General features: G+C 36.6%; 1 protein-coding gene across 4 annotated transcripts in view; it reads right to left on the bottom strand.

Moving 5' to 3' along the window:
• The window catches only part of Atp8a1 (ATPase phospholipid transporting 8A1), a 216,025-nt gene that overhangs the window by 126,890 nt on the left and 71,104 nt on the right, over positions 1–18,031 (bottom strand). For 3 of the 4 annotated variants that reach the window (XM_047567308.1, XM_047567309.1, XM_047567311.1), the window contains 4 exons: positions 16,768–16,895; positions 12,877–12,954; positions 11,783–11,871; positions 8,246–8,290 (listed from right to left, as the gene is read on the bottom strand). In XM_047567308.1, the coding sequence (XP_047423264.1) occupies positions 8,246–8,290; positions 11,783–11,871; positions 12,877–12,954; positions 16,768–16,895 (340 nt within the window). The remainder of the gene's footprint in view (positions 1–8,245; positions 8,291–11,782; positions 11,872–12,876; positions 12,955–16,767; positions 16,896–18,031) is intronic. The other variant, XM_047567310.1, reaches the window with a different exon arrangement.

Raw genomic sequence — 18,031 nt, 5'->3', positions numbered from 1 at the left:
ATAGTTTACTACTTGAGGCTTTATGAAATTTTCCTATTATTAACATGTATTTGTTAATGGTTCATAGTTTTATCCTCCCACTTTATTTGCTGGAGAAATTGGAAAGTCATGTAATATTCACAGTTACATTTTACACGAGGAAGCCTATTTTCTTTTCAAATAATTCTAGACTAAAAGTCTTTATAAATCTGAAGCTATGTCTTATTGATGTCATCAATATTTCCTTCATTTTATAAATCCCAGTTGCCATCATTGATATGACTTTCAAATGTATTTATGACTGAGTAACTCTAGATATGCTATGTAAATATTTACTGAAGTTCTCTGCTCCCTATGGAAATCCTCCACCATGAGTGATATTAAATAAGATCTCCCATCCCAGGAAGTGCTTCCTTTTCAAGACCCACAGACACCTCAACCTCTGATCAGATAGCCTGGTTTGGAGGACTCTGGCATATAGTCATCAATGTGCTCAGAAATATTACCAAATGTTCACTTTTAGTACACAGTAAACAATAAAATTAGGAAGCTCAAGTCATTAAAAAATGAGAACTACATTAAAAGTAAAAATAACAGCCAGGCCAGGCACAGTGGCACACATCTGTGATCCCAGCTACTCAAGACACTGAGGCAGGATGATCTCAAGTGCAAGACCAGTCTGGGTAATTTAGATCCTGACTTTAAAAAAAAACAAAAAGGCTGGGGATGTAGCTCAGTGACAGAGCAGGAAAAAGGAGAACATGAGCATGTAATCCACGTCATGCAATCTGTAACTTCTTGTAGCCTGATTTAAAAGCTATGATATGTTGAAAATAATTATTTCCAGTTCATACAAAAATGTATATGGCCTAACCAGTAATATTCATCTTCATATGTGACAGTGCAGATTCTGAAATTTCTAAAATTTAACATTCATGTCAACATGAGATCCAAAAGAAAAAAGGAAAAACAAGGAAACAAAAGGCTGGAGCTATACTTTTCACCTTAAAACCAAAATAAACCCTGGATGGATCATTGATTTAATATAAGCACTAATGATATGGGGAAAGACTTAGGTTTCAGACATAGTTCAGAAAACAAGTAGATAAACATGACTGTTTAACAGTAAATATTTTCATATAGCAGAAACTAATGCAAATCAAGTGAATAGCCAAATAAAAACCTGGAGGCAAAAAAAAAAAAAACCCTTCCACCTTATATAATAAATACAAATTTCCATGAAATAATAACTCCATTCAATTAAAAAATCAACATCGAGGTAGAATAAGGGGCACAAAACACGGCTCATAAAGGAGGGAATGTAAGTGGCTTTAAACCTACATTCAATCTTACCTCCTCATGAGAGAAGTGAAATTTAAATTTATCAATCTGGCAAAAAATAAAATTTGACAACTCTGTCATCACAATTGTGAAAAAGCAGTAAAGCCTACATCATTGGTAAGAATGTAAGTTGGTAATACAACTGTAAGGAGAATAACTGGGTAAAAAATAAATCAAAATCCTTTGATCTGATAATTCCAGTTCTAGGGAATTATTAACTATAGAATGTTATATGTACAAATTTATTCTTTTCTATATATATATGCATATATATACATACATATATTTTAGATTTTGAGACAGGGTCTTGCTAAGTTGCTAAGATTGACCTTAAACTTGTGATTCTCCCATCTCAGGCCTGGGATCCTAGGCATGTATCACTTTGCTCAGCACAGCTTATTTTTAATAGCAAAGAATGAGAAATAACCAAAAGGTCTATTGGGAATGTTGCTTAAAATTTTTTTGGTACATCCATATGGTAAAAAGGGAAGCTCCTTGTGGAATATGAAAAAGTCTCAATGATACCCTGTTAAATGAAAAGCTGGTACAAAACTGTGTATAGTATGCTTCACTTTCTGTAAAAGCATGAGAAAAAATTTAAAAATGAAGAAATGATATATATTCATAGAGTAGGTCTGGAGGGATACGCTTGAAATTAGTCACACTGCTTATCTTTAGAAGTGGAAATGGAGGACTCCAAGACAGGAAAGGGAGGAAAAATTTTTCATTTTTACACCTTTTGAATTTGTAACATGTTAATGTGTTATGAACTTAAAAGGCAAATTTAAATTAAAAACAAGAACAAAATCCATGTAAGCCACCTGAAATATATACATGCCCTCCACATACACTCGATATACACATATCCAAGCCATAAAGAGCAATACAAAGACAGGCAGTGTGACTGCAAAGCACTGGGGTGTTTGTTGTTGTTTGGATTTTTTTTTATTAGTGCATTACAGTCATACATAACATTGGGGTTCAATTTGACATAATCATACATACTTGGAATATAACTTTTGTTTTTCAAATGAAATTCAGCACTTGCATGTGAGAAGGGAGCAGGCATGGCAGCTCGGCTATACCCCTAGAATGGGTCCTGCCGGCTGAGCATGTGTTTGCACACTTCAAAAGCAAGCAGTGACAAACTTCAAATTCTTTCTTAACATTCCAAATGTCGTGAGTTGAGAGAACTGCATTTAACCAGACAAAATGTATACATAGGAAACTTCTCTCTTTAGGAGCTGGAGGCCTATACTCAGCGTCGTATGGACAAAAATATACAACTTTCAACCTGAATATACAATTTTCAACAGTCTGAATACCTTCATATTTTAAAAAACTAGAATTCTCTCGCCAAATTTTAGGCTGACAAAATTCAAGTTCTGAGTTTTCGTATGCTCATATGCTTTTAAATGTGTTCATTTATAATGTGGAGAGAAAATAAAGAGGCATGAAGGCCATTTCTCACTGGGAAACACTGCAAAATATGTACATATGTACAATCCAAAAGAGAGAAAGGTGCTACAGATCATTTTCCTTGATTTAATGTAACTGAGTAGAGGCGTGAAGAGACAGCTGGTTGTCTGCAGTCAAGCTGCATCAACAGGTGCACGGGCATCTGCTTTTACATCCAGCCACCTGTAGGTCTACTGCTGAGGTGGGCCCTGCAGTGCTCAGGTTTGCAAAGGACAGGTGTGTGCCATGCCCCAGGCCAGCCTGGAAGGCACATGTGGTCTCTTAATGCCATCTCCAAATTCATCATGAGACCCAGAGTCAACAACTTTTTCAGAGTCATGCTGCAGGGCCACTGATGCCAAGGTGTACGCTATGGGAAGGGCTGAACTGTAGGCAGCTCTCCAGGTCCCCTTCTGGGAAGGCACTTGTGGCTGGCCTGTCACTCTGGGGTCACTACATCACAGCAAATGTTCCTGTTGCTCATTTCTGTAGTGATGATTTCCAGAATTATCTGCTGCTTACTGAGTGGCTTCATGAATTGGTGCACTCTGGCTCTGAGACCTGTGAGGCTTTTGGGTGGACATTTGCAGTCCTTGGACATAGGGGACCATTGTAAGGGATGCTTACCAGGGCAAGTCTCAGACTTGCACCCAGAGTCTCAAACCCTGTCACAGCAGATCTCGATGGGAACTACAGGTACTCTACTCCTGGCAACTGTTCCCACTGTGTAGTGCTCCCCCTTTGGCAAAGACATTCACAGGACAGTCAGACATTCATGGCTTTCTTCATTTCCCCAACTTCCTATTAGCATTCTTCACCAAGAGTGGGGAAGGTTTGCTTCTTCTGCCATCTTTGGGGGCTTGTAAAGGAGGGCAGGTGAGAGCCATGGAGTATCCTCTAGATCCCGTGCACTACCAGGTAGCAGGACCTCCCTTGTGCCCTTGCCTCTTGGAGAGCATGCTTTCTCTGTCACTCCTTTTTTCCAGGTGTGTCAGGTTAACCTGAGTACAAAGCTACAGGATTTTAAAAGAGACTTCTTGAATTTCTCCTTTAGTTGCTCCAAACAAAAGAAACCAAGGGCACTACTGGGAAGAGAGATTTCTAGCAACAGGCAGTGAGATTAATGCAAGTCCAAGCAATGCACTCAGGCTAAGCCACACATAAACCTCTTTGTGAAGATGGCCATTCATGTCATTCCACCAGTCTGGAGAGAGTGTTGGTTACACTCACACTCTAACATCTGAAGGTACACAATTACCTTATGACAGTTATCACAAGGAGGTATAAACCCAGCTTTGTGACCCCTCGTCTTCTAACATTTATGATTTTTTCTTTTAAATTAACAATCTTGATCCCAGAGTAAAGGCACAGTTTTTCTCTCCTAGATGTCAACGGCAATGAAATGTGCTGAGGACGTCCTGTCTGGGAGTCTCTTCTATTCTGGAGGCCAGGTGAACACAAGCCACTGACAAGCTCCATGGCATGTTCATAGTGGACTTAGAACAGCACCTGCCAGGTAGTCATGTCCACCTGCAGCAGCCAGAGCAAGATGCTCACAACCCACTACAGGGGGTTGATCTCCTGGTCAGTGTAGACACTCTATGGTGCTCAGTGGAACTTATTGTCGGGCAGGTGGCAGGTGTTCAAGGTCACGAGCATGGTGCAGTACAGCCTGACTCCAGTCAGCACCCTCTAGGGCCTGGGAGCTGCGCCCCTTTCCCTAACCTGCAGAAACCTCAACCTCCTACCCTAGCTGCTGCTGTATGGCTCTCAATCCTTGAGAGGGTTGGCATGCCATGCTTTTCAACATCACTACTGCTTCCAAACCAAAATTTCTGGTTGAGAGATTTAGTTTTTTAGCAATGAGTTTGTTCTTCAGAGTCAAGGTGAGTCGAGTCAAGTCCAAGAACATGAACAGGTGATTAAATTCAATAGTATTTTTGTTAGCTACTAGTTTTGACCAAAGTAATGAGTCTCAGTTTTCTGTGAGACTCAAAGTATTTTTGAAGGCAATTACAAAAGAGGATTTCCAAAAAACATTCTGTGAAAGGCTGCATCACTGGAATAAATAAATTACCTGCCAAGGGGACTACTTTGAAGACTAATGCTAATTTAGATGTGTTAGATCTCATTATTATACAGTCACGCCTGGCAGAACGTTTTAGTGGGTCTGGCTTTTTCAGCAGAATAAATAAATACCACTCACTCCAAACATAATTATAGGCTAGAGCGAAGTGAGAAAACAAATGAATAGAAAAATAGTACTATCTGCTGATGTTGTGATAATGCTAAACATCACAGTGATATGATGAAGCACAGAAGATCATATGGAGACTCACCCTCACTACCATTAACTTAAAAAAAATCACAAAAATAACGTGTGACCATATTAAATAGTTAAGAAAACCAAAATAATATCTATGATTTGCTTCAAAACAGTACTGGGGGGAGGGCACAGAGGGACTGAAGTTGGTCTTTAGTGTGTACCATGGCAGCAAGTGCTGGGCATATTTTGTTTATGCTTAAAATTTTCTACAATAAAAGTTATAGAAGGAGAAGAATGATTGCGGAACTACTTAGTTTTGGAAAGTGAACATATCTTACAGTTACATGGATGTTGCACATAACAGTTCTTTCCCTCTAATCTCAAAAATATTGATACTATCAATTCAGAGAATAGCAGGCTTTTAATAGAAAGGAATTAATCTGTGAGGTTGGTTATATGGTAGCTGAGGGTACTTGGAAATAATGAAATAATACCAATTTTGAAGTAAGTAGCCACTGGTTGAGATATGATCTTATCTCTATAAATCATTTATTTAAAAGAGTAGAGTGAGTCATCATTCAATTATCTTTAATGTCAATAGAATGTGTTTGAAAGTGTTAATATATTACAGATTTGTCTTAAAACTTGACTAGATATAAGTATGTAATCTACATAAGTGGGATATATTTAAGTGCTAAGTATGTGTTTAACTGGACTTTTTTGGGTGAATGCTGTTTCAGCAAAATACAAAGTGCATAGGGTTTTTAAAATTTGTTTTAATATATAGACACTGTGATAGTAGGGTGTATTTTGACATATTATAAATACATGGAGAGCAACACATTCCAATTTTGATCCAATTCCTGTGGTTGTACATGTTGTGGAGTTACACTGGTTGTGTATTCATATATGAGCATAGGAAAGTTATGTCTGACTCAGTCTGCTCTTTCCTATTGCCATCCCCCCTCCCTTCCCTTTATTCCCCTTTGTCTAATCCAATGAACTTCTATTCTCCATTCTCCCCGCTCCACCCCCTTATTTTGTGTTAGCTTCCACATATCAGAGAGAACATTTGGCCTGTGGTTTTTTGGGATTGGCTTATTTCATTTAGCACAGAGCGTAGGTTTGATATACAGAATTCAGTGAACTCCGTATTGGAAGGTGAAGCTGCTGAATGCCAGCTTGGAATTCACTTTTAGTTTTTTTATTTATGGAGTCATCTATACTCCCTACTCTTAAAGACCAGCAGCAGGAAGATGCAGTTAGAGACCTGGAGCACAGGATTCAGTTAGAATTAGATGTGATCTTGATTTCCTTGGCAATATGAAACCAACTGAATGAGGTTGGGCAAAAGCCAAATTTATGAATGTACAAGGCTGTGCACCCCGTGCTAACTTTCCTCAGTTCAGTTGGATTTCACCTGCTCTACTTGCTCTTGCTTAAAAACACAAGGTATTTACTGAAATAAATTCCAGGTTGAGAAAAACTGAATGAAACAGAGGGGGAAAAATGACTGAAGTTTCAAAGCAATTTTGTGCTCTAAAAGCAGTTATCCTTTAAAGTCCTTTAAAGTTTACAGACTGTAATGTAACCAGAACATACTTTGTAACCAAGTGAAGCCAGGCTTTAACTCTGGCTCCCAAGGTATCTGGATGTATTCTTGGATGGCAAATCACTTACCAGCTTCTCTGCCTAAATTTTATTCACTTTAAAATGGCCTCGTCAAATGTTATGAGGATTAAGTGACATTCACCTAAGCTAACACAGTATGGGCTTACAGCATCCAAACATTATTCTAAGCATTTAAAAAACAGACTCATTTAATCCTCAAATCTTCCTGATGATGTCACTACTATTAGCAGCATATTATTCCAAATGAGGATACTCGGTCAGAGTTAGGTAACTTGTTCAAAGGCACCAGTGGGATCAGGATCTGAACTTGGATGGTCAGGATCCAAAGACATGGCCCAGGACATGGAAACTCAAGAAATATTTGTTCCTTCATTTTTGCAGGCTTACAGGTAATTATTTTACAGATGGAGAATCCAAACATATAAAATAAAATTTACTTTATTATAAAGCTTGCAATAGCCTTCCCTAGTGTTTATTTGAAAAATATCATTAATATCTTAAGTTTGTATGTAACATTAAAAGTTGAATTATTCACAAATAGTGGTACATTTTAAAAGTATTGACAATATAGTTGTGTGTAGGTGTCAAATGTATGACACTAGGCCATGAGCATGTGATGACTCATTGGTTGTCACATGACTCAAACAGCTGCTTCTGTCATTAACCCCAGGTATTATGAGGTGTACTGAAATTTTTAAAATCAAATTTCCACTTTACTGAAATAAATTATGGGTTAAAAATATTAATGTTATTGAACTTCGATGTGTATTAGATATATGACTTACTCACAAAATACAAGTATAATCTGAAAATTAAAACATAACCAACTATAAAGTCTTAATATTTTCTAAAGTCCCCAGCATTAAAGGAATCCATTTTCTCAAATTCTATTTGCTTCCATGTCATAATGAATTACAGAAATAAAAAATATATACTATACTAGATTAAAATGTAAATGCATGGGAGTTATAAAGTAAAATGAACAACAAAAAAATTCCCCAAACAGAAATTTAAACCTACAAAATGCAGTCTTTAATAAGTCTAAAATTGATTATACTGCAGTTCACTCTAGTCCCAGGAAGCACAGTCTTTCAATCTTTGTTCTAGACATTTCATTTAAAAATGTTCATTTTTCTAGCCCCTGGACATATTAAACTAACGGAAAATATAAAAAGAAAATGTCACTGCTGGGATATGTTTGAGCAGCGTTTTTTGCAGTTCTGCAGAGTGCATATATAGTGCCAGAAGGGGGCAGTGCTAAGCTAAAAAACACAAGAAAGCTTTAGGAACTGTAGTTGAAATGAGGAGATTCACACCCCAGGGACTCTGGATTGATCATTAAAGACTTTATTACTGATAACTCCAGCAAGCCTAACCTTTAAGGTAAATGTTTATTAAATGCTTATAAAGGTTATCCAATAGAAAATAAAGGCTATGTGATAGATTTCAAGAGCTAATCTTCATAGCATTTTCACCCAACAGAGATGAGTGGTGAAATGGTCTAACAAAACAACAGAACGAAAACTTTTTAAAAGAGATGAATGAGACAGCAAGATCCACACAGCTTACCATTCGTCAGGAGAGCACCCATAATCCTCAGGTTCAGGGACATGGCTTCAGAAAGCAAGAGGAGGGATAGAAAAAGGAAAAATAATCACAGAACGGCTGGGAGCATAAAACCAAAAGGAAGTGCTGAAAAATGAACCTCCAAAATGTTAGGAAAATGAAAACTTTTAGTTGAGTCTGAAAGAATGGCAGTTAGTACAGTAAGTAGAATATGATGATTTATGGTTAGCTGAGCAGGTGTACAAAGGCATCCTGGACCTGCGTAGCCAATTTGCCTCTGTACCACAAAATTTACTGACTTTATGCAATGCATTCAAGATTCAGTAAGAAACATTTAAACTTAGCAATTTAAAAGCTTGTTAAAACTAAGGGAAAATTAATCATACATATTTTGTAATCAGGATAAAGTGTTTTAATGAAACAAATGTGCTAATACCTAGGAATGAACTATTATACTATAACTGTCCCATAAAAAAGACCTAGTGGAATAATCTAGTAAATTTAAGCAGGGGCATCCCTAACACAAAGTTGATCTTTACAAAATAATTATCACTAGCAACTGTGTACAAATCTTTTTATTCTGTTTCCCATCACGAATTCGAAAGGGCAAACTGTGGGGCAAAGACTAAGCAAAATAAGAGAAAATTTACTAAAATTAAATTCTAAATAATTACTTGAAGCATTCATATTTTCTGTTTATAAAATTAGGAGATGTTCAGAATTAGTTGAAGATTTCATACCTTATCCTTCTAGTAAAATGCAGTAGGACTCACCTTTGATTATGTAGGATAAAACAGCTTTAATTTCAAGTTCAGACATGCTGAAGAAGGATGAGCTATAAATTCGTAACTGCAAAGGCAGTGGCTGGCATTTGAAAGTTTGTATTACCATCTCCTGGGGGGATAAACATCTTGCTTTCTTCTGCTGTGGCTACAAGTGCGTGTGTCTAATAATTTCCCATATTAAATGCCTATCAAATACTATTATGGGGCAAATGGGAACCTGTTTAGATTCCTGTGACCCAAGAGTGCTCAGAGAAAATCCCACAGCAAGGTGGTTGACGGTAATTAATTTTCCCATCCTTCAACCATAGGCACTGGCTAGAATTAGGTAACAGGGCTGTGTCACCTGCTGTACACATGCTCATTCAGAAGTCATGGTTTCCCTAAAGCCTTCAGATAGCCACAACTCTCTACAATGCTGACAATCCACCAGGATGTGTGGGCAGGGATCTTTATTAAAAATTCAGTTGGGGGAAGGATGCCTAAAGTGCAAATGCCAAGATAATATATTAATCTTGAAAGTAGCTTAACGACTAGCTTTACTCAAAATGGCTTCTGGTATTCTTGAAAACACTATATAACATCCAAAGAGGGATTATTGCTTTTTACAAAATAATCATTGTGAGCAACCATGTACACACCTTTTTATACAGTTAAACTCTGCAAACAAAAGAAGAGATGAGTTTTTATTTCTAAACACGTTAGAACTTCCTATCTTGAGAAGATCATTAGAGATGGCATGGTCTCCTGCCTCATTAAATTTTAAGCATCAGGATTACCTGAAAAGGCATTTTCTAGGGTCTCTAAGAAGAACTAGAGATAATGCTGGAACCCATGCCTATGTCTGCAACTCATTAAGAAATGCTACCTTGCCAAGAGGTACTTTGTTACACTGGCAACTTAAACTACGTGTGACAACAACACTTTGAACAAACCCACCCTTGTCCTCTCAGTTGTTTAAGATGATACCAACTGACACAGGAAGAGCACTGCTACCACCTCAAGGTATTTAAGACCTAAGAGTGAGAAAAACCTGTATAAAATGCAGAACAAAGACGAGATCTCATTTTAACTTTCTGTTCTGATAATTTCACGATCAATAATCACAAAGGTTTAGAACTTGCTTATTCACCTGGAAGCTGGACAAAGTCCAATGAACAGGTTCCCTGTAGAAATAATATCTATGAATGCATGTAGAATCTGTGTAAAAACTGATGGAACCATAAATCTGACAGCAAATGTATAATATGACAAATTCTAGAATCAAAATAGGCCTTTGCTTCTATTTTTAGGGATAACTGTGGGTAGAATGTGTAAGTATAAGACGCCAAAAAGTGTGACTGCAACTCTCCTGTTTCAGGAGCGACTGGAGGAAGGTAGCGAGGTGAGCTTCTTAGATCTAAGGGGATGAGGAAATCTTCAGATAAAGAGGAAAGATGCAAAGACAGTATCCAGCCCTGGAAATGCAAGCACATCTCTCAGACCACCAGCCTGTTCACAGTGTGAAAAAGCCATTCAGTCAACTCCTTTTAACTTCATTTATACACGTAGATTGAAGTCTTTTTTAGTTACTCTTTCCAGTCCCAAAGAATAAGTGTGTCTGCCTTCATCTATTTCTTTGTAGACCCTGAATATAGGAATAACCAAGCACCTTTAGAATTTTCATGAAATATTTGTAATTTTAACCAAAACTCAAAATTTAGTTCAAAGAAATTTTTAAAAATTTTCAATATTCTTTTTATATTAGCTTACTGCTCAGAGACAAAGTGTGAATAAGAGTGGGTATGAACCAGATAACCCCAAAGCAAGCACCCATTTGTGTGATTAAGAGATCATTATTTACAGGTCCCACTGTGGAAAAGGATAGTTTTAAAATGTCAACCAACCAGAAGAGTGTTTCAATTTTTGACCATATCATTTTTGGGAAATGTAGAATTTAATCTTCCCATATTGCTCTACAAGTGTTTCTAAGAGAAGACTTTGAACAGATGAGGCAAGCATACCCAGAAGTCAGATATAAATTAAATGGGTGCCCAACAAGCATGTTTTCAAGAACATTATTAGCCTGATAAAAACAAAACAAAACAAAACTTTTGTTAATATTAATTATCTTCTGGACTAAAAAGAATTTCACATGCAGTGAGTCAGATGGCTGAGGCAGGAGGATTGCTGGTGCCAGGCAAGCCCTGCAACCCAGTGAGATCCTGTCTCAAAATAAAAAGGGCTTGGAATGTAGCTCAGGGTAAGAGTGTGGTCCCCAGTATCCACAAAAAAGATACAAGGAAAAAATAAAGTTTCCCATCCCTACCTCCTGCCCATCATCAGAAGGCCAGATTGCTCTATAAGTTTTAAGAGGAGAGATGATAAAAGAAACACCAATCATAACTGAAAGAGAAACGACAACGTTTTAACTTGAAAACTGACCAAGGCCTAAGTGCACTGTCCCACTGCATCTAAGCGGCACTCTCGCTTCAGTGCGAAGAGAAACATATTTAGTCCTTATTACCAAGGCCAGATGGAGACCCTTTTACAACCCTAAACACTGAAAATCCTACTGGGCAAAGACCCACCTTACGTCATCCCCAATGAAAATAATACCAAACAGTATGTGTGTCCTGAAATTAAAACAGCTGCTTTCTTGATTAAAAAAACAAAACAAAACAAAAAAACCCCTCCTCTAATAAGAATTTCCAAGAGTACCAAATTTAGTATTAATTAAATGTGTATATCACCTTGTAATTAAAGGGAAAAAACTCACCCATAAGCAATTCCTGCTATAGTGCACTTCTTGAACTGCATTACGTTGCATGTCAGAGTACCCGTTTTGTCAGAAAATATGTATTTAACCTAAAAAAAGTTTAAAAATTTTGATTAATGTTTCAAATTTTTTAGAGGAGGGAAATTCCTTTAAATTGTACTTTTTAAATCAACTTCATTACATTGTAGGGGTACAATGAATGTCATTAACTGATTAGTTCTTGCACATACATCAGAGCACATATTCAACTTTAAAAATATTTTAGCAAATTTTTTCATATGTCAGTAAAGACTATTTAAATATTTAAAATACTATGGGCATAGAGAAATATGCCTTAGTGTGGTCTGAATTTCCACTAGAGAGTATCACTATAGTTACTTAACAGTTACAGAGTGCTGGGATGTCTGTTGACATTTCCCAATATAACAAGCAACTGTAGAATTTGTGATAACTTGTGCAATTAATTTCATACAACATCTGAACTGGTAAGAAAAAGAGTAATTCTGTCCTGTATGCTATTTAAGTAGTAAGATTTGGAAAGTAGCAATGATATAAGAAAACAAATGTGATGGTGATACCACCAGATTATATTGCCTAGTGAGACACAGTTGTCAGTGTGTGAAAGTACATTCTGTGTTGTTTCACAATGACAAAATCAGCTAACAATGTATTTCTCAGAATGCATCCCTATTGCTAAGCAATATATGACTATACACGTGTCATATGAATTATAAATGTAAAATTCCTATTTGATTAGACTCATTCAACTTGAGTTTTCCCATGCTTTCTAGTTGGACGCTATGAACAAATGTATTACTATGATTGTAGCTCAAAATAGTCAATAGTTTCCATACTCATCAGACTAACAATTGAGGGACATGCCTAGGTTTATGCAATACCTTACCTTGAACACAGAATCTGCTTTAAATAATGTTGAGAACTTCATTTACTAAAAATGAAGATGGGTAGACATGTACTAAAAATGTACTTATGCTGATTATTCAAATATTGGAAAATTAGGAGTTGCTACTTCATCTGAAGTTGTCCCATATGACAGAAATTATACCCAATCTGACTTCTGATTCAACACTTACCTGGCCAAGTTCCTCATTCAGATTAGATGTTCGAGCCATAGCAGCAGTGTCTGTGGGTTCATAGTGCATGTCGAGATCCTTTAAAAAATAAAGAAGTAACTGATACAACCAGTAACATGGAATTGGGTAAAAATTCAAAAGAAAGTGGTATTGTGAAGTGATAGCTCCTTTGGGAGTTGTCCTTTGCAGAGTTGCTTCCTCTCCCTTTGCATTCTAAATTCTACAGGAAAGCCACACCTATATGATGAAGATATTAACTGCCAAACAACCTTTCTTCCATGTACAGAACCCAGAACCTCTGGAGACCTTCAGATAACATTAGAATGTGTTAGGCCCCTCCTTATTCTTTAGTCCTGAGTACAGACTAACACAAACATATAAATTGCTGTGAGGTTTAACTTGCAGAAACGTCAGATGTTTGTCTAAAGAATTATAGGTTGGTTCCACAATCTGGCTATTGTGAATTGAGCAGCTATGAACATTGATGTGGCTGTATCTCTGTAGTATGCTGATTTTAAATCCTTTGGGTATAGGCCAAGGAGTGGGATAGCTGGGTCAAATGGTGGTTCCATTCCAAGCTTTCTGAGGAATCTCCATACTGCTTTCCAGAGTGGCTGCACTAATTTGCAACCCCACCAGCAATGTATGAGTGTACATTTTCCCCCACATCCTCGCCAGCACCTATTGTTGCTTGTATTCTTGATAATTGCCATTCTAATTGGGGTGAGATGGAATCTTAGGGTAGTTTTGATTTGTATTTCTCTAATTACTAGAGATGTTGAACATTTTTTCATATATCTGTTGATTGCCTGTACATCTTCTTCTGTGAAGTGTCTGTTCATATCCTTAGCCCATTTGTTGATTGGATTATTTGTATTCTTGGTGTAGTGTTTTTTGAGTTCTTTATATATTCTGGAAATTAGTGCTCTATCTGAAGTATGAGTGGCAAAGATTTTCTCCCACTCTGTAGGCTCTCTCATTTGTTTACAATTAAAAAAAAAAAAGAAGAATTATAGGAATCAGCACAAAGACATTGAGGTCAGTTGTGATTATCCACCAAAATAAAAATGAAATAAAAAATAAAAAAGACAGTATACCCTGGATGACAGAGACCCTACCCGGCATGTGGTCTTCCTTTCCACTGTCCCTGCAACTCCCCTCCCTCCCTATATAAACTTTTCACTTATTTGAGTTCCCTAAGAGGTTTAAGAGGTTCTCTTTTTGGGGGGGTGTGATAAGATTCCCCTCATCTTCTCCGAGTATCTAACCCTGAATAAACAATTTCTTTCCACCAACTCTTATCACCTCACTATCGGCTTTTATGCAATGAGAACACAAACTGAGTCTGCTAAGAGTATCTTTATTCTTTTAATAAATCACTGTTTGGTGAACTATAGGCAAGCATTTTAGTTCCTTGTTATTTCTATACCATTTAATTTTTGTGAAAAGTACTCAGTATAGAATTTTATATTTCATAGTTAGTGTTACCCTACCCTTGCCTTGCACTGCCTACATGACCTAGCTGAATTTCTTCCTTAACTTTGAGGACAGAACGCCTTGTAGGCCAGAAGTCCATCTTCAGGTGGGCTAACGAAATACCAGTTAGATCTAATACGGTGGCTACCAGAGTGACCACCTGACAACTTCTAACTTCACAATAATCCTATCTGCATCCTAAATGATACACCCCCAGCACCATAACAGATGCCAGTTGCCATGATGGTGACCGGAAAGAAACATAAAAGATGTGAAAGAGGGTGGCATGCGAATTCCTAGGAAATCTGTACTTGTTCCCAGGGGGGTAAAAAGTCATGAATATTCATTCCCTTCATTAGCATATCTAATTTCTTTTACCCTTAATTTTTCTTATCCCATATCTACAAACTCCCAGCCCCAAACAGGTCTAGAAACTGATCTCACAGAAGCATTTCTCTTTGCTTCCCCTATTCTTTGCCAAAGATAACCCTTCCTTCACTGCTCAATTTGCTCATTTATTGATTCTGTGATTAAGAGAAGGAAAAAGGACACCATTTGGCATTGAAAATTGAGGGCAGAGCTGCATGGTAGTTAGAGTATGTTTCTGGAATCAGGCAATCTAGGTTTGCTGTCATTTGACCATTTTCAATAAAGGTGACCCACTGTAAAGACTAAATGAGATAACACATGTACAGTATTCCCTGGAGTGTCCTACACAAGGTAGGTGCTTAATGATGTGAGCTAGAAAAGAGCAACTGAAAGTTGCTCAAATAATTAGACCATCAAACCACTGGCAAAATTATCCAAGAGATTCTACCTGGTTGTACCTTTTGGGTCAAGTTTCTTACACAGCATACTTGAAAGCCAAACAAATGTACCTCTCAAAAGCCAAACAAACATATATATCTGCACTTAATCTGTTCTTGCCTTGTGCACAGCAGTCATGAGGGTTGACTCTAATAGCCAACAAAATTAATATTTTCTATAGAAGAAAAGTTTACCAATAAGTCAGGATTGTGGTTTACTGATTTCACACATCAAATGAAAAAGGCCAGATTCTAAATCAAAACAGTCCTTTCTCCTGTCTGTGTTCTGAACTGATCAGCATCACTTCTGGAACAGGCTGTTGAGTTTTACGAGCCATGTTTTAAGAGAGACATTAACCAACTGGGCTATGTTTAGAGAAGAGGGAAGAGAGGTCAGAATGGAGAGTAATCTAGAAACTGCATGAAACAAAGAGCAATCAAAGGAGATGGGGGATGTTTAATTAGGGTGAAAATGATATGGCAGAAGAGCAGGAATGAAAACTGAGTTCAAATGTCTTAGAAGGCTACCATTCAGAAATAAAATCAAAAGTTTTCATAACAGATTCATTGAGCAGAACCAGACTCAAAGGGAGATAATTAAGAAGCTCATTTCTACACAAGGAAGAAGCTGACTTGTAAGGGAAGACTGGAAAATGAGTCTTCCATCTCTAGTATTCCATCCACCAGGAATGTTACAAAATATCTGTATATAAGAAATGTGGTTTAAAAAAAAAAAAGAAACAGTATCATAGGCTGCATTTTTAAAAATCCTAATATTGTAAATATAAAAAATGTTTAATAATTTAAGAAACAAAAATAACTATGAAATAACTATAAAATTTCTCAAAATAAGGAAAATAAAACTTTCTGACAGAAAAAGCCTTAAGATTTATTTAATTTACATAAATTTATTAATTTCAACTTTGATAAACTAAACCTGAAAATCCGATATTTTATTAAAATTTTTTTAGGAAATAGATGCCTAATCTATTTTACCAATAATTATAAAAATTAAAGAAAATAATTAAGAAGAAAAATTCATGCTGAGATTTTTTTTATAGTATGGACAAATAAACTGTAAAGGTGAATAAACATGATAGATGATCTGGGTGTTACCAGGAGCAAACTCAGTATTTATTTGCAGTACTTAATTGTTTATGAAGCTCTTTGCTAGGTCAAGAGATTCCTTGATCTATTCAGTCACTGGGAGATGTGGGTAAAGCATGTTTTATCATCCCTGGGTTTGTGTTCAAGAAAATAAACTTCAAGCAAGTCAAGGGATTAGGCAAAGTTTGCACGCAGCAAATTATAACACTAGAACTACAATCCAGATATTTATTAATTCCAATCTCATGGTCTCCTTCCTCTACAACTACTAACTATCCCAAAATAGATTTCCTGAACTAGAGAACCATTTTTCTCAGGATGCCTAGTTTATAAACATACGTGATTCCAAGAAGAGGGAATTTTGCTAAAATTACATTAGGCTCAAAAATATCTTGTAGTCAATAAAAGTAGGTATAATTAAGATTTCTTCCCCCTGAGAGATCGAAAGACTTTAGCATAAGAAAACGAAATGTATTGCTATTATACAATAACTCATATTTACCCAGTTTATGAAGTATGCCTGAGTGAATTTCACCACCTCTAATGTAACCAACAAGCTGATTGGAATGAGATTGTTGAAAAGGATGATGAAGGTCAAGAAATTCAGTCCAAAATTATTAGCACCACCATCTGTTGGGAGAGGTAAGAATAATAATTTATAGTTTTATTATATTTGCACTGATAAAAATTTAGCATAACAAGAATGGTCCATATTATACAGCTATCTGGATAATATGGGAGGAACATTTTGTTGGTAATATGTCCCAATTCTCAAATACATCCTTCAAGATGGAAGTGCATTGCAGTTGGTCCTCCATATCTGTGGGTTCTGCATTTATGGAGTCAACCATTCACAGACTGAAAATAAAACAGTTTGTACTGAACATGTGCAAACTTTTTTCCTTGTCATTATTCCCTAAACAATATAGTATAACAACTATTTGCATAGCATATACAATTGTATTATGCATTATAAGTAATGTAGAGATCAAAGTATACGGGAGAATATGCACAGGTTTACAGACAAAGTCTATGCCATTCTATATTAGAGACTTGAGCATCTGTGGATTTTGGCATCCTTGGTCTGTCCTGGAACCAATGATTCATGGAAACTGAGGGACAACTGGACTTGTGTTTGCTACATTGTTAATTCTATTAAGAACTGTGTAGTGGTACTACATGTGAAAGAACTACCAAGTATTGCAAATTCTGTTTCACAAGTTCAGAGACAATAGAGATAAGACAGAGGGTTTATAAATGTAAAATTTCAGTTGCATAGAATCACTTCATATGAATTCTTAAAAGCATTTTCAATTTAAAGCATGCTTTAAATTTTTTTGAGACAGGGTCTTGCTGAGTTACTTGGGGCCTTGCTAAGTTGCTAAGGCTGGCTTTGCACTTGTGACCCTCCTGCCTCAGCCTCTTGTGCCACAGGTGTGTGCCACTGTGCCGGCCTCTTCCTTTGCAGTAAGGAAAATGAAACAGGTATACCAGACAAATTGCAAAGAATATGAAGAAACAAACTGATGGTAGTAGTAACACTTTTCATGTAATAAACTAGGGAGTATAAAAACAACTTGGAATAGCTGCAAAGTAAAATAAATGTAATAAAAAGCAGATTTTAAAAATCAGTTTTTGCTATAAGACTTTATTAGAATTTGTTTTCACACTTGGAAATTAAGTATTTATCAAATGGAAATGCACTTCCTAGAAATACCCAAGGGTGGCACATTATATAGCACAAGAGCAAAAGGATGCATGCTCCA

The sequence above is a fragment of the Sciurus carolinensis genome, chromosome 10 (assembly GCF_902686445.1).
Source record: "Sciurus carolinensis chromosome 10, mSciCar1.2, whole genome shotgun sequence".
NCBI lineage: Eukaryota > Metazoa > Chordata > Mammalia > Rodentia > Sciuridae > Sciurus > Sciurus carolinensis.
The sequence above is the reverse complement of the archived record's forward strand: the minus strand, read 5'-3'. Positions and strand labels throughout refer to the sequence as shown.